General features: G+C 38.8%; 2 protein-coding genes across 4 annotated transcripts in view; one reads left to right on the top strand and one right to left on the bottom strand.

The window, feature by feature from the left end:
• Positions 1-743: 743 nt before the first annotated feature.
• On the top strand, positions 744-8,141 carry LOC114250108 (WD repeat-containing protein 48 homolog). 2 transcript variants are annotated; one of them, XM_089739115.1, is made up of 5 exons: positions 744-2,214; positions 3,262-3,443; positions 3,938-4,102; positions 6,100-6,285; positions 7,469-8,141. In XM_089739115.1, the coding sequence occupies exons 1-5, from the start codon at positions 882-884 to the stop codon at positions 7,562-7,564; spliced, it is 1,962 nt and encodes a 653-aa protein (XP_089595241.1). In that variant the 5' UTR covers positions 744-881; the 3' UTR covers positions 7,565-8,141. The 2 variants fall into 2 exon arrangements, with proteins under 2 accessions (XP_089595241.1, XP_089595242.1); XM_089739116.1 differs by having other exon boundaries at positions 745-2,214; positions 6,103-6,285.
• Positions 8,142-10,552: 2,411 nt separating this feature from the next.
• The window catches only part of LOC114250117 (Hormone receptor 51), a 59,278-nt gene continuing 48,334 nt past the window's right edge, over positions 10,553-21,496 (bottom strand). For both annotated transcript variants that reach the window (XM_089739021.1, XM_089739022.1), the window contains 7 exons: positions 20,304-20,418; positions 17,238-17,374; positions 16,365-16,452; positions 14,876-14,984; positions 13,866-13,980; positions 12,847-12,966; positions 10,553-12,062 (listed from right to left, as the gene is read on the bottom strand). In XM_089739021.1, the coding sequence (XP_089595147.1) occupies positions 11,824-12,062; positions 12,847-12,966; positions 13,866-13,980; positions 14,876-14,984; positions 16,365-16,452; positions 17,238-17,374; positions 20,304-20,418 (923 nt within the window). In that variant the 3' untranslated portion in view covers positions 10,553-11,823. The remainder of the gene's footprint in view (positions 12,063-12,846; positions 12,967-13,865; positions 13,981-14,875; positions 14,985-16,364; positions 16,453-17,237; positions 17,375-20,303; positions 20,419-21,496) is intronic.

The raw sequence follows: 21,496 nt of genomic DNA, 5'->3' as shown, positions 1-21,496 counted from the left end.
ATTGATCATTTAACATAAACAAATGATTACGAAGTAGAAACTGGGCCTTAAATCATAATGTTTACTTACAATCTTTTTCAAGGTAAAGTCAGTTTTATCTTAAGCTTGTACTAGTTTCGTCATGTACACAAGAGACATGAATATTTACATTAAAATAATTATATTGACTTCAAGCTGTGCGTCGGTTTTGTGTTACGATCTTTATTTGGGTTCGGATTTCGGTGCCCGTATGTCTTACAGGGAAGTGAAGAAGCAAGGCTTACTGTTTTTCAAACGTTCTGAGAGTTTAACATTTGAATACCCAGAAGGAACTAATATAACTGGGATAGCGTGCGTAGATTTATCACCGAACAAAATGGGTTCTGTTACTGTGGAAGAAGGTGGAATCGGTTTTAATAGTGTTAGTCTGTACTTAGAGAGTGAAAGAAGCGCTAGTTTGAGGTATACAGTTGAAATTTATATACCTTCTTTCATAAAACACACATCGGATCAGAACCGTATTGGTGTTGTGTTTCGATATAAAATTTAAATTAGTCTATTAGTATTGTTTTTAAATCGGTATGGTATTTAAATTTATGTCAATAGAATAAACCATAACTTAATTATTTTATGAATTTTTGTTTTGTTTGATTAACCTTAATATTTGCTCAATAAATTAGGTAATACATACTAAATTAAAATAACAAAATAATTTGTAAGCTCTCATCGATAATAAAACGCAGCACATCATGTCATCATAACATGCCGACCAATAATCAAGCGTCAACTGTCAACACAAACGTCAACTCCGTTAAACAATTCGGCAACAAGTCCGGTGATTGTTGGAAATATTAATATTTCCAAGGAATTATCAATTGATTTTCATACTAAAATGTCGGAAAATGGGTACCACGATGCGTAAGAAAACTCAAGTGTCGTTTGTTATTCGTGACGAAGAAGAAAGGAAGCATAAAAACGGTGTAAGCTCATTGCAGCTCGATCCCGTCCAAGGAAGGCTATATTCAGCCGGCAGAGATGGAATTATTAGAGTATGGAACACTGCGACAGGCGTACAAGATAGATACATTCAAAGTATGGAACACCACACCGATTGGGTTAACGATATAGTGCTGTGCTGCGGCGGAAAAAATCTTATTAGTGCATCTTCTGATACAACCGTAAAGGTATGGAACGCCCCGAAGGGCTTTTGCATGTCGACTTTACGAACTCACAAAGACTACGTACGGACTCTAGCATACGCTAAAGATAAGGAACAGGTGGCTAGTGCTGGCTTAGACCGAGCTATCTTCCTGTGGGACGTGAACACTTTGACTGCATTAACTGCCAGTAATAACACAGTTACGACGTCAAGTCTCGTCGGCAACAAAGAATCAATATACAGCTTAGCCATGAATCCACCAGGCACAGTTCTTGTTAGTGGTTCTACAGAGAAAGTCCTCAGGGTTTGGGACCCTCGTAATTGCTCTAGACTTATGAAGTTGAAAGGGCATTGTGATAATGTTAAAGCACTGGTCGTAAGCCGAGATGGAACTCAATGTGTCTCAGGAAGTTCGGACGGCACAATAAAATTGTGGTCTGTGTCACAGCAAAGGTGTGTTTCGACAATCCGAGTCCACTCAGAGGCGGTATGGGCATTAATAGCTACCGATACCTTTTCTCATGTCATATCTGGAGGCCGCGATCGTCTAGTCATTATAACGGAACTACGGAATCCAGAAAACTTTATGATTGTCTGTGAGGAGACAAGTCCCATTCTCAAATTATGCTTTACAGCTGACCAGCAAGGAATATGGGTGTCGACGTCTGATTCAGATGTTCGTTGCTGGAAACTACCGCCATTATCAACATTGACTTCAGAGACATACGACCAGAACAGTTACAACACTAATAATGTCTATCAAAGAATGCCATTACATAACATTCCTGGTGGACCTGCAATAAGGCATTTCACAGTATTGAATGATAAAAGACATGTCATAACAAAAGACTCTGCTAATAATATAGCTTTATTTGATGTTTTGAAAGCATGTAAACTTGAGGACTTGGGTCAAGTAGACTATGAGGAAGAAGTGAAGAAAAGGTTCAAGATGGTGTATGTACCAAATTGGTTTAATGTTGACTTGAAGACTGGAATGCTGACGATACATCTGGGTCAGGATGAAACAGATTGCCTGAGCGCTTGGGTCAGTGCCAAAGAAGCTGGATTGACTATAGGTAATAATCCATTACAGTACTAAGTAAAATATTATCAATACAGAAAATATTTTTTTAATACGCTTTTATTAGCTTCAGATGTATATATGTTTGTAACGGAATCTTTGAATTTTGACCACCTTCAAAACTTCGGATTAACTCGAAATTTGGTATACTTATTAAGGAACGATGACAAATCAACATTTAAAAAAAATAAAAAAATAGATGTTCAACTAAAAAATTAAAAATAAATAATAGTTCAAAAAAGTAACAAAATACGCTTTTATAGAAAATTCAACTAAGAAATAGAAAATAAATTTTAATAAATTTTAATTAAAAATGGTGTAAGAAAAAATGATTTTATTGTAAAAAAGCGTGGGGTGCGTGGTATTAGTAGTTATAAATATTTTATGAAGGGTTATTTTGATAATATCCTGAAAAGCAACCAATGCTTTTTTTACAATAAAAAAATTTTTTCTTACTCTATTTTTAATTCCAATTTATTAGTTTCTATTTTTTAGTTGGATTTTCTATAAAAGCGTATTTTGTTACTTTTTTTAAACTATTATTTATTTTTGTTTAAACCTTTTTGTTAGTTGATTACATATGATTATTTAAATTGTATTATAGAAACAGTAATATGGACTGCAAATGTACATATTTTATATAATTTTTTTTTTATTAATTTTAATTAGGTAACAGTATTATGCATCTTATCTTCCTGCATAGCTAATATGTAACAAATAGTAGATTTATAAAAAGATAATGTAAATAAATCATATTTAATGGTGTGTGATAGTTGTAATAACACATTTTTATTACCTATAAATAGAATGAAACTAGCTTTAAGTAGAGCATTTTATCTGTGATCATCAAATCAAAGATATCTGCTCTTGCACATATATGCTTCCCAAAGCTTAAAAGGGCTTCCCTGATTAAATAAGACATCATTACATTAATGATAAATTATAAACACCTATTAAAAATCCCTTTGAGATCCCCTCTCTCTTTTCAATAAATATCATAGAAAATTTTTATTAAAACTGAAACATATTTTCAAATTTTCAGAAAACGATCAGAAAGTGAACTTCGGTGCTTTACTCCTGCAAGCTCTGTTGGAGCATTGGAACCATCGAAACCGAGTGAATGAGGCGGGTCAGAGGGTAGTCGGAAACAATTACTTTAGTGTACCTTTGCACACTCCTCTTATTTTCAGTGAAGTCGGAGGAAGAACACTATATAGGTTACAGGTATGTCAATTTATTATTTATTACAAAAATTAAGACATCCACCATAGATATAGCAAATAGATTGATGTGACACATGGAAATAATATGAATTTGTTGTGACTTGCAGTTGTGACTTTGAGCTCTGGTCTTGTAAGGGCACATACATTGTCATATCTAAAGCCTTAGATAACTGCTTAATTCTACATTAACTGAGCCATAAGTTTATTCACCCATCTATGATTTGTATAACATTTAATTGAGTTAAAGAGACAACAGGTGTTCTATGATGCTGTCAGATTAATTTGACACAAAACTGTAGTTGGTAGCCATCATACAACACAAAATATGCGACAGATGCCTGAATCTCGCTTACAACATTTTAAAGATAAGCTTGCAGATATACAAGTTCCGAACAACAACATTTGGACCGTTGCTCTATTAAGCAATATCACCCTAATATTCCCACAAGACAACAACCCTGAATGATCCATATTGTGTGATTTTTCCACTTTCAGGTTGGTGATGCAGGCGGTGAGACTGAAGGAAACCTGCTTGGAGAGACAGTACCCTCGTGGGTTGAGGATGTCGCAATAGAATTAGCTGCTCCCAAGCTAAACAAGCTCCCGTTTTATTTGCTCCCACATTCTAGCTGTCAGAGCAAGCAGGATCGACAGAAGAAGGTATGTTATTAACATTTAAAAGTAAATAAAAGGAACCTTAGTTACTACTCTACTGGTGGTAGGACCTCTTGTGAGTCCGCACGGGTAGGTGCCACCACCCTGCCTATTTCTGCCGTGAAGCAGTCATGCGTTTCGGTTTGAAGGGTGGGGCAGCCGTCGTAACTATACTGAGACCTTAGAACTTATATCTCAAGGTGGGTGGCGCATTTACGTCGTAGATGTCTATGTGTTCCAGTAACCACTTAATACCAGGTGGGCTGTGAGCTCATCCACCCATTTAAGCAATAAAAAAAAACATGCTATGTAATATGTAAAGAGAAAACACATTTTTTAGATACTTTTCAATTTTAATTATCAGTCATAATATTCAGTCATGTCTCATTTCTGTGCATACCAATAACGTAATCAGATAACTTGTAAAGTATCTTATGATTATATAAATCCATTGGTTCAACGAACTCAGTTGTATGTTTATAAATTACTAGCGGCCCGCTCCGACTCCGCTCGGGTCTTTAACAAATATTTCAAAATAAAAAATTATAATACACACATCAACCCTTCTATTTGCGTGAGATTACCAAAAAAAGAAAATTATAAAGGTAGTTTGAATATTATGATTTTAATGTACTTTTATTTTCATTTAAATGATATTTTTTTATCTATTTTTTATTAATTTATTATTGTTATTTTTCTAATGTTTTTAAAGAGTTTAAGTATGTAATACATACAAAACAAAAGGCATTGAGTTTATTGAGTCAGAGCTTCCCTGTACACGATACTTGACGTTGTTTTATTTTTTTAAATAATAGATCACTTATTGTGGCATAACTATAATAGTTAGACATATGCTGTCGCGACATTTTTATGAATAATAATGTGTTCTACAAAGTCATAGTACATTATTTTATTCTATCATGAATAGTTTTCGCAGAGCACGCGATGTAAAGAATATGTTAGGTATTTTTTTTACACCTTGGGTTACATTATTGGAGTTTTATAGTAAGGATCCGTAATTTTTTTCAAGAAAGATTATAAGTCTATGTCACTCGGGAATAGTGTAGCTTCCAAACAGTAAAAGAATTTTTCAAATCGGTTCAGTACTTTCGGAGCCTATTCAATACAAACAAACAAACAAATCTTTCCTATTTATAATATTAGTATAGATCGATGCCTCCAATGAACACTACTCTTAACTCCAAATTCGTAAGTTTACAGGAGGAGCGTTTAAACGAAAAAAGCTGATAAAATCTTTATTATTGCAGATATATTTATGGCTTTTTCTTGTGTAACTATCTGATTTACTCTTGCTTCGAACCCCATTAATAATGAATTTGTAATACTTTTAAAACAGTGAAGCGATTTCCGTGAAAAACGAAAATTTCAAAATTTTGTTAGAGTAGGATCGAGATTGGAGGCATCGAGATATAGTTTGTTATAAAAAGGAAATGGATTATATTTTTCACTATGCTTAATATATTTGCAGCACTTAGCAATAGCTTAAGCAATGTATGGATAACTCATGTAAATTAACATATTAATGCTATGCGCTGAGGTTCGGGATAAATAAAAAATCTACCGAAGTACAAGTTAACACTGTATTAGCACTTAGAACACATAGAACACTTCACAAACACTTTAAAATTCTCCATTCACTTCTTCCGCTTCGCTTCAGGTGATCCGTTCGCTGTTTCGCTTCGTGTAGTTCCGATTGCTAACTGCGTGCCATCTCTGCAACGCTTTTATAGTCGAGACGAAATCCCTAGAATCATTGAGAATATTCCACAAAAGTCGAGTACTGTGTGTTTCCGTTGTCTGACAATAGATGGCGTTGTACTTCTCGAGCGCTCTAGATACTATTACATCCTTCGATACTCGTTCGACTATTCGGCGATAGATGGCGTTACTCTTACCGGCGTAACAATAATATTCTGCACAGTATCTGGTCACATAAGATATATGAGAAATAATAACATAAATTTTCTTTACCGACTACCAAGCAGGATCGTCTGGTTGCCAATGATTTCATACAATGCCGCAAGATTGCCGAACATGTCGTGGAGAAAATAGTGGGTGGTGGGGATGTGAATGGGGCCAGTGCGGGAAGCGGAAAGGGGAGTGCTAATGAGGACAGCGGAAACGATGGCTCCCCGGAGGAAAAAGTTGAGCTGCTGTGTTGCGATCAGGTAAGTTGTTTCCAGATGTCTTTTTTGCCACGTACCATCCGGCTTTAGAATGAGCTCCCCTCCACGGTGTTTCTCGAGCGCTATAACATATCCTTCTTCAAACGAGGCTTGCGGAGAGTATTAAGCGGTAGGCAGCGGCTCGGCTCTGCCCCTGGCATTGCTGAAGTCCATGGGCGACGGTAACCACTCACCATCAGGTGGGCCATGCGCTCGTCTACCTACAAGCCGGCCCACTTCCACTTTCTCCGAGCAATCACTTTGGCTATGTCAGTCCCAATCAATTCTTCTACGGGTTTCGGTATTGCGCAATATCTATCGGTACATCGGTATCTAATACCAGATAGCTCACCAACTAATACCAGGTGAAATGCGAGCTTGTTCACCCCTGGATGGGTCAAATAAAAAAGATCCAATTACACGAAACCAGAAGTAGCTTCCGGGTGTGACAGGAGGTCGTTTCCCCCGTTTGTCAATTTACATGTTACATTTACATGTGGTACATGACATTCCATGAAATCAATGAGTATTAGTAAAAAGTAATTTTTGCGCAATGAGCTTTATGTTATTGTCGTTTTAACTAGGTCATTCGTTCTCATCGTATACGGCGAGGACTTCGACCAGAAACCTTTTTTTTTTGCAAACTAACTCGTAGACATAACGGTCGCTTTTCCCATGTGGTGGTAGGGGGAGCTGAGCACTGCTTCTGCTAGGACCAGTGTTAGCAAACTCTTCCAGGTTGAACAACGTGAGCTCACCTACCAAACAATGAGTAGTTGGAATAGCCTCTGTAGACCCGATTAGGTAGGCAAAGAGAAGGCAGAAAGAAGTCAGTTTTGTCCCTCCCGTCTGAACGAATGCTTACTGGTGGTAGGACCTCTTGTGAGTCCGCACCACCACCCCGCCTATTTTTGCCGTGAAGCAGTAATGCGTTTCGGTTTAAAGGGCGGGGTAGCCGTTGTAACTATACAGAGACCTTAGAACTTATATCTCTCAAGGTGGGTGGCGCACTTACTTTGTAGATGTCTATGGGCTCCAGTAACCACTTAACACCAGGTGGGCTGTGGGCACGTCCACCCATCTAAGCAATAAATAAAAAATAAAAAGAATGTCGCTTAGCGTTCGGTCAATGGTCAACATCCGAACACAACACACAGAAATAACATTCTCGAATGATAATTTTCAGGTCCTGGACCCAAATATGGACCTAAGAACGGTCCGCCATTTCATTTGGAAGTCCAACGTCGAGTTCACGCTACACTATCGTATATTAAAACAATGAAATACGCATAACTTCAGCGAGTGCAGAACGCAACTAAAGAAGTGCCTAATGTTTCGTTGTGTGCTTGAATAATGCGCGAAACGAGGTCGCTTTGTGGTCACACTGAAACGTCAAATCTGTCATCTGTCAACGTCAACGCTAGAAATGTCAGTTGGCGAAACGTCAGATTTCGTTGTGGTAAGGATTTCTCCGGTGCTGCCAGACTTGGAGTTTTTTGTATAATCATTGGAAACGGAAATTTATAAAATATTTGATGCATTGCGAATATTCTTATTAGCTAATTTAAATGTTAAAATATAGCAATAGGATAATAAATCTTCATCAATGAAATAGAGAAAAATAAAGACATTTACGAGACTTCATGACATGTATTTCTTCGAACTAGGTATAAGAGGAATATTTCTGTTCTACCGTGAAATCATATTAAATCTGTCATTGGTCATCTGATTGAAACGAAGTCATAATTAGTGATTTTTAATTAGTCCGCAATATTGCCAACAACGATATAATGTATGATAATTGACAATCTACGTAGAATAATAATTGAAATAATTTAAATAAAGCATGTAAATGTTAATGTGTTTTTTTTTTCATTTTTAATAAACATTGAAAAAGAATGGAATGGCTTTGGTATGAGCTCCTCTCTACGGTGTTTCCTGAGCGCTATGACATGTACTTCTTCAAACGAGGCTTATGGAGTACTTAACGGTAGGCAGCGGCTTGGCTCTGCGCCCGACTTTGCTGACGTCCATGGGCGACGGTAACCACTCACCATCAGGTGGGCTGTATGCTCGGGTGCCGCAGAGCAATGACGGGCTTACAGTTGAAGGATAGAATGGAAATATCAGTTCAATTGAAGCTCAGTAGTGACTCATGACTTAATTTGAATGACGGCAGTCCGTGTACATGACGAAATTCAGATTTTTTTTCTTTTCATAGTATTTCTGATAAGCGCCATCTTTTATTAATTACAAGAAAGTGGTTGAGGAAAATTCGTGAAACTCATTGTGCTCTGTAAATATAGATGGCGCTGTTTACTATTTTTTCACTCGAGTCTTGTCTCTAGGCGGCAGTGCTGCGTGTAGATCGTACACTATACACTTCTTTTTTTCCCTACCTATTCTAGTAACCTCGAGGGGTTATTCTAGATTCACCGATATAAAAATAGATATTTTTTATTCTAATATTTATTAGAAATAAAGTTTTTAAATTATTAATAAGAGTTAATAAGAGTTACTACGTACAGCCCGCCAAAAAAAATAAAAATAAAAATTGGCCAATTGATTAAAAAGGTTGCTCACCCCTGGTCTAGTTGGAAGCCATCCACAGACAATGATATAAAAATTTTCATTGCTTCAGAAAAGCTACTGCTCTAACAGATGTCAAAAAAACTAAAATCTAGAATTCACGACATTTATTCCATCATAATATTTTACATTACAGCTTTTTTTTTGTTAAACATGGCAGTATTCATACTAATTAAAAACATTAAACTTAATACTAAATCAATACTACATCATTAATCTGAGATAACTAGAATATTTAAGATTTTTTTTTTACATATACCATTTCTTGCCTTAACTTAACCTTTAAATACATTATAATTATAACGTACGTACTACTTATATTTTAATTAAAGCAAATAAGGAATGGACAAAAGTCGTATATATAACACATTAATGTACAACTGTGATGATGGCTGGCGCTCTTCTTATTCTGAAGATGAACACTTAATCAAGCCACCATATCTCAAGATAGTGTTAGTTATTTCCATGTAAAATAAAACTTCAGTGTCAAGAAATTTTGTTTACAGACAATTTAAACGGTAGTTGGCATAATATTCAAATGTCTATATGAAAATGATAAAGTTAAAATAATAAACCGTAAAAATAGTATTAATTAGTCTTGTGAAGGGTATTTAATAAAAATCCAAAAAGGCGATAGTTGCAAGACCACAGAGATTTCTCGAAAATTATTCTACCCTAAACCTTCGATCAATAATAGTACTAGATTAAGGATCAGGAACAAAAATAAGACGCTCCAGTGGCCACGTTTGCAGACACGAAAACATCTTCATTTCTTAGAAAAAAGTTTAATAATGTTAACGACTTCAGTTTATTATAAACCTTAATACTTAAACATAAAGTTTAAGTACCGTTGCAAAATATATGTATTTAGGTCCTTTCGTCAGAAAAAGAATATTATGGAATAAATTTAAAATGTCACTTGAACATAAAAAGTCATCAGTACAAAAATATTTATTCTAAAATGATACATAAAGCCCAATTTATAAGGTTAAAAATATTTGTTTAAAATTTCGTGCTTATTGTATTGTGGAACTAGATGTAGTTCTTGGTATTACGTTTCAATGCTCAGAACACAGTAAGTATTGAAAGACATAGAGTTGCAGAATATACATATTTGTTTTAGGTTTGTTTTGTATGATCGCAACTATTTTTGACCGATTCAAAAAAGTAGTAGATAATATTTTACATTGCCGCTATTACAACAAATAGGTGATAAAAAATAAAATTGAATAAAGTAAAAAAAATATGAAAGGAAACACGAAACATGTTTTCCACGTATTCTTTATACAGAAGTAATTAAAACAATAATGTAGGTTTAATTACCTTTAAACAGATTCAGTTTGTTATAAAGCTGTCTTTTAGAAGTCATTTTTATATGAGCGGTTTCTTTTTTACAAATATAATGTAATCTTATATCAATGAATTTTTCTATAATCAGTTTAATTTAGGCTTATTTTATGGCTGTGTTCGTTTCCCCCAGAAAACAAATCCTTTTCAGCATATACGCTTAAAATATTTACACATACATATAAAGTTTTTTTAATACTTTTTTGCATTGATTTGCCACCACCATTGAACAATTCTAGAATTTTATAAGGGTTCTATATTTCTTCTCCTCTTTCTTTCGCGACAATACGTATCCATTGTGCACAGCGACAAGGGGCTACTAGGAAATCTACAAACAAAAATAACACGATAAAATAACAAAACTGCTCTATGCATTCCCTGTTCAAGAATAGGTGATGTTTGTTACAATAGTTGGTGCCTTGTTGCAAACATTGGCCAAACAAATACAATATTCGTAAATTGTGTTTTATTTACAATATAATTGTGTTTATTATTTTATCAAAAACACTTAATAATATAAATTTACCAAAAAAAGATATTCCTTCCAAAACCTTGGTGTTACGGTGGTTTTTTACTCAGTTTTTGAACGCGCAGTGCAGCGTTTTGACGTCTTAGTGTTGGCTATGATTGGACCATACTAATTTGAAATATAGTCTTATTTTTCGGGCCGTTTTTGAAGCGCTAATCGCGAATCTAGTAGTATTATTGATCGAAGCCCTAAACACATTGTTTGACGTAAAAGATTAAATAATGTTGCCAAAGTAAAAAATGGGTGTAACTTTAAGGTCCAATTATAAAAAAAAATTCTTACTAAATTAATTGATAAAGACATTCGAAATAAATCTATAGGCCGTATTTCGTTAAACTAATAATCGATTCGCAGCTTATACACCTTAATGACTAGAACGTGGTTAACTTTAGGACATGTGTGACAAAATTACTAATAAGTTATGTTATTTGTACACAGTATTGAAGAACTTGCCCGGCTCACTAGATGGAGCCACCGTGTTAAAACTAATCAGATCTTTACCAGAGCGCTTATACCGGAACAACCCAACGTTACGGGAAACGAGAATCAATTTAGAATTAGTTATTTACATTGTCCTACTGACTGACAAATTAACATAAGTAAGCCTTATTTTTTAAATATTATTTAACAACGACGCTCCACACTAATTACGGGTACTTACATTAAATTTAACAAAATGTAATAAGCTGCTACTTATAGGTATTTAGTTATTCTTATCTAAGATCGAAAAGTATAGTAATAAATAAACATGTAATACTAAATAACGTTAACATGTATTGTAATGTTCATATTCTATTTAAGTAATTTAAGTTACATTTAAATTAAAGGTAAACCTTCAGGTTTCACTTTAAGTAACAAATATTTCTTATTAAGAAACATAGATGGCGCTGTTGCAAACACAAATGGTACTTTCGATTCACATAGACAGCGTACTCCTGAACCGATTTCTTGACAAAAGCCGCTGCCTCTCTCCGCCAAACACAGATGGCGCTGTTGCAAACACAAATGGCGCTCTCGATTTACATAGATGGCGTACAAACGCCGCCAAACATAGATGGCGCTGTTTTACAGTTTCATCAATTTCGATACATATCGGCCAGTACCTTTTCCATAGGCGTTTGCCCTATCGTTTTCGAGAAGAATTCTCTTTCGAGCTGCGAGGGCGCGACCATGCGTAGCAGCGGCAGCAGCAATAGCAGGCGACCGAACCTGGCGGGGGCCGCGCCGTGGGCCGTCCGCGCGTGCGTCATCAGCATCACCTGCGCTTGGTCTTGCAGGTTCTCGATCTGGAGAGGGTCTTTGAGACCGCGCGTTTCTGCAAGTCAAATTTAGTTATTAACCGACTTCAAGAAAGGAAGAGGTTCTCAATTCAACTGTATGTTTTTTTAATACGCTTTTATTAGCTTCAGTATGTATGTGTGTAACGGAATCTTTGAACATGATTTTGAGCCCCTTCAAAATGTCGGATTAACCTGAAATTTGGTATACTGATTAAGGACCGATGAGGATAAAATAATAAAAAAAAATTGAAAAAAAAAATTGTTAAAATTGAAATTCAACTAAAAAATGAAAAATAAATAGTAGTTTAAAAAAACTAACAAAATACCCTTTTATAGAAAATCCAAATAAAAAATAGAAAATAAATTTTAATATATGTACTTGAATTAAAAATAGTGTAAGAAAAAATGATTTTATTGTAAAAAAGCGTGGGGTACTTTTCAGGATATTATCAAAATGACCCTTCTACATCTGTTCATAAAATATTTATAACTACTGATACCGTGCACTCCACGCTTTTTTTTTTCAAACCGAAACGGGTTACTGCTTCACGGCAGAAATAGGCAGGGTGGTGGTACCTACCCGTGCGGACTCATAATAGGTCCTGCCACCAGTAATTACGCAAATTATAATTTTGCGGGTTTCATTTTTATTACACGATCTTGTTCCTTCACCGTGGAAATCAATCGTCAACATTTGTTGAGTGCGTATTTCACACGAATGCACCGGACGTCTTATTCACGACGACTACAAAAAGTTCCTTCCTCAAGAAATCCATCGCTGATAGCGACAAGTGTGACGCGCTGTGTAAACGCCCCTACCTGACTTGAAGAGCACGATGGCCTTCATGCAGGCGAACTCCGCCGGGTCTACGAACACGGCGCGGTACCGGGACAGCACCTCGCGCAGCCGCCGCAGCGCCGCCGACGAGCCCCCGCCCTCTGCGACACGGGACAACAACAAACTAAATTGTGGGGAATTTCATACTCCTCCGCGAAATTTCCGTAAAAAATCGGTTGTCTGTAAAGTTGGTTTACTGACGATAGTTGAACGTGACAACGTCATAAGAAAATACTGATGGAATGGTTTCATTTTTCAATTATCGCAATTATCGTTGCTATAAACAATTGACACCACATTCACTTTTCACTGAACTTCATACTTGACGAAAACATGTAAATGTATTATTGTATAGCAGCTGTCCACGCGGATGCATCGCTCACTCAAGTAGGAGAGAGACAGATGTCGAACGCTGTCGAACGCGGAGGCCGACTGTGCCTCTTTGTCGCTCGTAGCGTGCTCTCGATTGCACTTCAAGCCTTAAATGGAACGCCTCAGAGCGAGGTAACGCCGCATGAGGCATGTTTTTTCGTGCGTGCAGCCGGCTCCATCGAATTATAAGACGCTGTCACGTCAAAAAAGTTGTGTGGTGTCATGGGACACCGGATAGGAACAAAGTTCCTTAATAACTATAAAAATATTAATTTTAAGTTCTATTCAAGGTATAAAGAAAATAAAACTAGAGGTTTCGCAACAACCCACGGTCATTCGGTAACGTGCGAACTTATTGTGGTACACTTCATTCACAGTTGTTTGCATAAGAGTTAGTGTATTGCGCAAACGAACGCTCCGAGATCGTGGTCAATGAATGATAAAAAAATATGTTATTTTGTGTACGTTTTTACAAATTGAAGTCGTACACTGTGTGCATTACTAATAAAAATCTTACGATACGGACGTTTTTCCCGGTTATGGTACCCCTCCGCATCGTCCCATAAGGAACTTTGTTCCAAAAAGGGTACAATGTTTTTGCTTCGTGTAGTAATATAGTGGATAATACCTTGGTCGAGCTGATCGTTCCCGAAGAGGGCCGTGCAGGCGGCGTCGAGCGGCAGACACCACTGGATAGCGTTCAGCAGGAATAGCTCTGACCACGACTCCTCCAGCAGAATTACCTGAGCATACCTTCCTTTACATACACACACATAAACAAAAGAAGACAATTCCATTTATTATCTATGTAGAGACTCACTGGTTTTTTTTTTATGATAGAAAGATTACTGGTGGCCCGGAGGCCTTTCCAGTTTCACCAGGATAGGTGGGCGAGCAAAGGCTCAGCCAGGAGGTGTGGGATTTGCTAACAACTGCCTGAGCGCCTCCGAAGGAGATCTAGCAACTCAAGAGCAATTGCTTCGCCAATGAATCTACTACCGAATCCGAATCGCAACCCACTGAGAAGATCCGGCGAAAAACAGCGGGCTGATGCATGGGTTAGGTTGTACGTCGACCTCTTTGTCGAGTTCGACGAATACGGTTACCGGGGTTCCACAGCGTGCTCCTAGCTTTAGAGCTGAAGGTATCTAATGCAAGAGTTATTGGATCGGATGGAACTGCTCTGTATTGAAACGACCAAGCACCGTAATTAATAATTATCAAAATACTCTCAACAGAGACAGCTTTCTCTCGCCAAAACCACTTATTTTTTCCCTAGTTAAGCTGATAGCCTCTCGAGGCTATGTCAGCGTAACCGTGCGAGTCCAAACCCGCAATAGAACGAGAAGAATATTCAAAAGTGACAAGTATCACATCACTAGACCAGCGGCTCTCAACCGCAGCGTTGACATATAACGAGAAGCTAGACCCTATCAAATAAGCCGCGAGTTTTACAAGTACGGTACGGTTTAGCGGTAGGCAGCGACTTGGCTTTGACCCTGGCATTGCTGACATCCATGAGACCCCTCATCACCAGGTGGGTCGTACGTTGTTATTGCGAGTTACACATTATTCTATCTCCAAGTGTGGTGGCAATCACATGGTTTTCCTTGGACGCGAATAAGGAATCCAGTGTACCTGATCTCTGAAGGCCAGGCTGGCGAACGAAGGTAGGTTCTTGGCCCATTTTACGGCCATGAACAGGAGACGGGCTGCCGTCTCGGCTGCGCTCTCCACGCCAAGCGGCCTGACACACAAACAGACATGTCCCGACTATTATATTATAGAGTTTGGACTGGAGGCTGTACGACATTGTCTCTCGATTTCAGGAAATTTACTGGTGGTAGAACCTCTTGTGAGTCCGCGCGGGTAGGTATCACCACCCTGCATATTTCTGCCGTGAGGATAATGCGTTTCGGTTTGAAGGGTGGGGCAGCCGTTGTAACTATACTTGAGACCTTAGAAATCATATCTCAAGGTGGATGACAGCATTTACGTTGTAGATGTCTATGGGCTCCGGTAACAAATAACACCAGATGGGCTGTGAGCTCGTCCACACATTTATGCAATAAAAAATTAAGAAAAAACTCCGTTTAATGCGATCAGTTGTCATACGACCGAGAATTCAACCGCATATATAAGGATCCATTTGCTTTAGTTGCACTCGTCGTGGCCTAAAGGATAAGACGTCCAGTGCATTCATGTTGAGCGATGCTACTATGCCGGTGTTCGAATCCCGTAGGCAGCTACCAATTTTTCTAATTATATATAAGCATTTAACACATTTTCATGGGTTACTTCCACGATGAAGGAATGATGTTGTGCAATAAAAACCTTGCGTAATTACTGTAGAATAGAGACAGTCCTTAATACTGAAAGTTGTCTCTCTAAGCCTACACTATAGGCTTAACATCGGAGCCCTTGAAAACACAGCGTGAAGGCCTCCACCCATCTCAAGACATCAGGCCAAAGTCATCTTCAGTGAGCTCATAAATTCTGGTTATCGGTCGCAATGCGTTAATACTCAGAGTACGCTACTGCCCTTCGATAAACTCCTTAGTCGCGTGACCAGACCCACGATCAAATATGGTTCTGTTCATACTGACTTCTTCTTCATATCAGCCCACAGATGTCCACTGCTGAACATAGGCCTCCCCAAGCCTCGCTACAAAGACCGGAACTGCGCTGCCTGCACCCAGCGGGTCCCCACGGACCTCAATAAATCGTCGGTCCATCTTGTGGGAGGCCTACCCACGCTACGTCTTCCGGTACGCGGTCACCACTCATGAACTTTCTGGCCCCAACGGCCATCCGTTCTACAAGCAATGTGTCCTGCCCACTGCCACTTCAACGTCGCAATACTTTGGGCTATGTCGGTTACCATGGTTTTCCTGCGAATCTCCTCAATTCTGATTTGATCTCGTAGCATAGCCCTCTCCATTGCCTTTTGGGTGACCATGAGTATTCTGATAAGGTCCATTGTGAACGGCCACGTTTCAGTGCCATATGTCATCACTGGCAACACACACAGGTCAAAGACTTTCGTCTTGAGGGTATTTGTGATGAAAAGATTTTACGAGCAACGTGCTCTGCCCCCTGCCACTTCAATATACTGGCTTAAACGCACCTATACGGAGCGCAGTTCTGTCCATACGTCAGAGCCGGAGGTGAGTATGAAGTCGAGTCTTCTTCGTTGGTGACGTCAATGCTGTCATCTGAAATAAAATAAAAACTTTTTACTGGTGGCAGGATCTGTTGTGAGTCCGCACGGGTAGGTACGACCACCCCGCCTATTTCGGCCGTGAAGCAGCAATGCGTTTCGGTTTGAAGGGTGGGGTAGCCGTTGCTGTTGCATTAACAATAGTAGACGCGAAGCACTCACCTTTACTGGTACTTTGCGTATGTGGATTGGGCAGGGGCTAATCCTTATTACTAAAAGGGTGTTAACATTCAAGAGTGCTGTGTGCTTAGTGTGAGCTTTTTAACGTTATCGATAGCGTAAAAGTTAACTTAAATTCGTATGGAGTTGGAAAGTTTGCCTACGTTTGCCGCTAGAGGCGCTGTTCCAGCTGCATACAAATTTGAGTTAGCTTTTACGCTATTAACTCACACTAAGCACACTGGTCTTCTACGTCATTTCGGATCCTCCCGATCCACTAACGGTGCTTTTAGGTACCTCAAGCACACTTGAGCAACACACACACTTTAAAATTCTCAATTCGCTTTTTCCGCTTCGCTTCAGGTGATCCGTTCACTGTTTCGCTTCGAGTAGTTCCGATTACTAACTGATTCCGTGCCATCTCTGCAACGCTTTTATAGTCGACACGAAATCCCTAGAATCGTCAAAAATATTCCTCACGTTTCTAGTATTGTGTTTCCGCTATATGACAATAAATGGCGTTGTACTTCTCGCGCGTTCTAGATGTTACTAGATTTTCGGTATTCATTCGACTATTCGGCGATAGATGGCGTTACTCTTGCCGGCGTAACAATATCTTACCATCACTGTCGGAGTGTGCTCTGCCGTCGTGGTCCCTCGAGGAGTCGGGCTGCGCCGGTGGCTGGGGCGGCGCGTAGGGTGGCGACAGCAGTGGGTAGCGCGCCGGTGACAACGCCATCGCCAGGGATACAGGGGGTCTATTCAATAAAAAGTTATGAAATTTTGAAATCGTCGTAGTCTAAAGGATAAGACGTTGCATTCATATTTAGCGATACACCGGTGTTCGAATCCCGCCGGCGGGTACCATTTTTTCTAATGAAATACGTTCATAACAAATGTTCACGATTAACGTCCACAGTGAAGGAATAACATCGTGTAATAAAAATCAAATCCGCAAAATTATTATTTGCGTAATTACTGGTGGTAGGACCTCTTATGAGTCCGCGCGGGTGGGTACCACCGCCCTGCCTATTTCTGCCGTGAAGCAGCAATGCGTTTCGGTTTGAAGGGTGGCGTATCCGTTTTAACTATACCTACTGAGAACTTAGAACTATATCTCAAGGTGGAAGGCGCATTTACGTTGTAGATGTCTATGGGCTCCGGTAACTACTTAACACCAGGTAGGCTGTGAGCTCGTCCAACTATCTAAGCCATAAAACAAAAATATATCATATTGCGGTTATACGTAAAGCTCAAATTTCGACGCACTTATCGACTTGATCTAAATCGATTCAAATAAAAAATATACGGTAATTAAATTCGAAAAATATATGCAGTTTCGATAGTCTCTCTCATATTTCTATTGCTACAGAAAAAAAACAATACTATACCGGCATTATTTTTGTTCCCAAAGAGATTGGACGTGAAAAACACATCACTTTCTCCCCCATAACCGGACCCCATTGGAATATCACTCGCATAATATTACATTAGCATTAACTACACATATGATTTAGTGAGACAACGTTCAACACTATCACTGGATTGGATTATTTGACTCTCAAATATTTGTGCGCGGCTAGTTCTAGCGCTAGTTCGAATAATGAATAATAGATGGAGCCACTAACGCATTTTGAATAATCTGTGCGATTGTTTAATCGAATCAACCGTGAGGACTTTTTGGCGGGAACGCGTGGAGTGAAGTTGGGTGATTTGTTTTATTTTGTCTGTTTCTTCAGGTTTAAATGTGTAATAATGGTGGTTTATTAACTGTTTAATATCTATGAAAGTGCACAAATGTGGCAAAATGAAACAAAGCCGCTGGACGTAACTTCTCAGTATCCTCCAAAAAGTTCACTGAAAAAATCATAGTAAACGACCACCATTTTACTGAGATTATATTTCATTCCATATCATCTTATCTTATTTCATTTCACTTCATATTATCATTTTTCATAAAAATAAGAATTAAAATTAAAATAAGACATGACCTAAAGGCCTTAGTTACCAGGTCATAAAATCCCTTAAAACAAACAACCGTGAATTTAATTGAATTTTTTAATAGATTTACGACCTGATAACTAAGACCTTTGAGTCGTGTCTTAATTTAATTTATATTCTTATTTTTATGAAAAACGATAATATGGAGTGAAATGAAATGAAATCAAGATGAGATGATATGATGTGGGATGAAATATAATCTCAGTAAAATGGGGGTCATTTACCTACTATGATTTTTCAGTGGACTTTTTGGAGGATCTCGAGAAGTTACGTCCAGCGGTTTTGTTTCATTTTCCCACATTTGTGAACTTTTTCAGATATTAAACAATTAATAAACCACCATTCATCATTTAAACCTGACGAAACACTAAATAGACAAAATTAAAAAAAAATCACATAAGTTCACTCCTCGCGTTCCCGCCAAAGAGTCCTAATTTTAATTTATTTCATTTGTATAAAGAACACGATAACGTATAAACGACATTAGCATCGTGCTTTAAATAGCAACGACTTCGACGTCATACAGCCCAGATCAAACCGAGGGCCAGAGTAATGCGATCAAAGGTTGTACCGGATCATTAGGCCCGCGACCTGCCAGCCTTTGAGCCACTCCATTTGACTGCCCATTCTAGTGTACACATCAACAAAGTCCACATATCAACACCTGATTTGCTTTTGCTCTTGTTGTAGCCATATTTTTTTTACGGATATGCGTATTAGTTATCAGGCGTCATTAGGTAATACAAAGTAGGTAGGGAGATGAACCGACGATCTATTGAGGTTTGCAAGCAGCCCAGGACCTATGTTTGTGGTGAGACTTGAGAGAGGTTTTTGTCCAGCAGTGGACGTCTGTGGGCTGATAGAATAAAATAGAATAGAATAGGTAGTACAATCCTATATTCTACCACGAAGCAAAGCAGCCAGGCCCATGGAAATTTGATGGTCCCAAAAGAAAAAAAGCCCTTTTTTTATTACCCTTGTAGGCAGACGAGCATACGGCCCACCTGATTGTGAGTGGTTACCGTCGCCCATGGACCTCAGCAATGCCAGGGGCAGAGCCAGGCCGCTGCCTACCGCTTAATACTCTCCACAAGCCTCTTTTAAAGAAGGACATGTCATAGACCCTTCTAGAATCGCGTTCTAGAATTTCATAATTCGAATTTCGAATTTAGAAACGCGCGCTAACCATCCTTTGACTTTTCTCCCGGAAACTCGGCGCGTTCTTTGTGTACTACGAGATATGGCACATAAATGTTTCTTCACAGCATCTACACAGACGGTATACTTCAAAAGGGTATATTCTTTTGTCGCTCCAATGTGCGGCGACGCGTCAACACGGCAACGCTTACGCTCGCTTAGTTTCAAACTTTAATGCCTACGTTTTTCAGCGCCATTGTGTTTTAAAGTCTTTCCTTTCATTCGTATTCCATTAAAACGGACTGTTAATAGCAAATTTAAACTAAAACAAATCCTCATTCGGAGATTTTTACTGGTGGTAGGATGTCTTGTGAATCCTCACGGGTAGGTACCACCACTCTGCCTATTTCTGCCGTGAAGCAGTAATGTGTTTGTGCATTCGCACCGGACGTCTTATCCTTTAGGCCACGACGACTTTGTATCTTTCGTCTCCTGCGGTTGCTATACGCTGTATTATGTACTCGAGACATTGAATTGAGGAGGGCTCACCCGAAAACGCCCACAGCCACCGCCGCTTCCCGCAGGGCTCTTTCCTGGTCCATCTCCCGCAGAGCTTCAGGCCGAATGGTCGCGGTATTCCTGGGCTGCCTTTCATTTTGCACGGCTGCAACAAAGCGTCCGAGTTAATAAACGGCTAGAGATACAACGTGAAATTAAAACATTAAAAACTATTCAGACATTGACGAAGCTTTACCGTAACGGCCGTCTGGTGTAGTGGTAAGTGACATGGTCACTACACAAGGGGGTCGCGGGTTCGAATCCCGCCAAGGGAAGATATTTGTATGATAAATATAAATGTCTTTTCCAGGGTTATGGATGTCTATTAAATATGTGTATGTGTATAATAAAAATCTTATATTTATTTCCGTTATCTGGTACCTGTAACACAAGTTCTTTACGAACTTATCACGGGACCAGTTAATGTGGCGTGACTGTTAATAAATATTTATTTATTATTTATTTATTTATTATTTACCGTACTCCGTTCAGTTTAACCAGGACAGGTGGGCGAGTAGAGGCTCAGCCAGGAGGGGTGGGATTTGCTAACAACTACCCGAGCGCCTCCAAAGCCTAACAACTCAAGAGTAGCTGCTTCACGAATGAATCTACTACCGGATCGGAATCGCGATCCGCTGAGAAGTACCGGCGAGAAACTCAGCGGGCCGATGTTTAGGTTTTTTTGTTTTTCTTTATTGCTTAGTTGGGTACACTCACAGCCCACCTGCTGTTAAGTGGTTACTGGAGCCCTTAGACATCCACAGGGTAAATGCGTCACCCACCTTGAGACATGAGGTATAAGGTCTCAGTATAGTTACAACGGCTTCCCCACCATTCAAACCGAAACACATTACTGCTTTACGGCAGGAATAGGCAGGGTGGTGGTACCTACCCGTGCGGACTCACAAGAGGTCCTACCACTAGTAATTACGCAAATTATAGTTTTGCGGATTTGATTCGTAAGCAATTAGTCTGAAGACGCCTTACCACCAATAAATACGCTAATTATAATTTATATGAATTTGATTTTTATTACACGACGTTATTCCTTCACCGTGGAAGTCATTTTATTATGCGGGATTCGAACACCGGCACGGTTGCATCGCTCGACACGAGTACACGGGACGTCTTAATTTTTAGGCCGCGAAGCTTAAAAGGCTTTTGGGGGGTGTGACTTAGAAATC

The sequence above is a fragment of the Bombyx mandarina genome, chromosome 28 (assembly GCF_030267445.1).
Source record: "Bombyx mandarina strain Sakado chromosome 28, ASM3026744v2".
NCBI lineage: Eukaryota > Metazoa > Arthropoda > Insecta > Lepidoptera > Bombycidae > Bombyx > Bombyx mandarina.
This window is presented reverse-complemented; position numbering and strand designations above follow the sequence as displayed.

Bases quoted from the DNA above. Each gene is read 5' to 3' on its own strand.
- LOC114250108 (XM_089739115.1), top strand. From the start codon at position 882: ATGGGTACCACGATGCGTAAGAAAACTCAAGTGTCGTTTGTTATTCGT. The intron at 2,215-3,261 runs GTAATAATCCAT...TCAAATTTTCAG, and splicing joins AGAAGCTGGATTGACTATAG to AAAACGATCAGAAAGTGAAC. The intron at 6,286-7,468 runs GTAAGTTGTTTC...GATAATTTTCAG, and splicing joins AGCTGCTGTGTTGCGATCAG to GTCCTGGACCCAAATATGGA.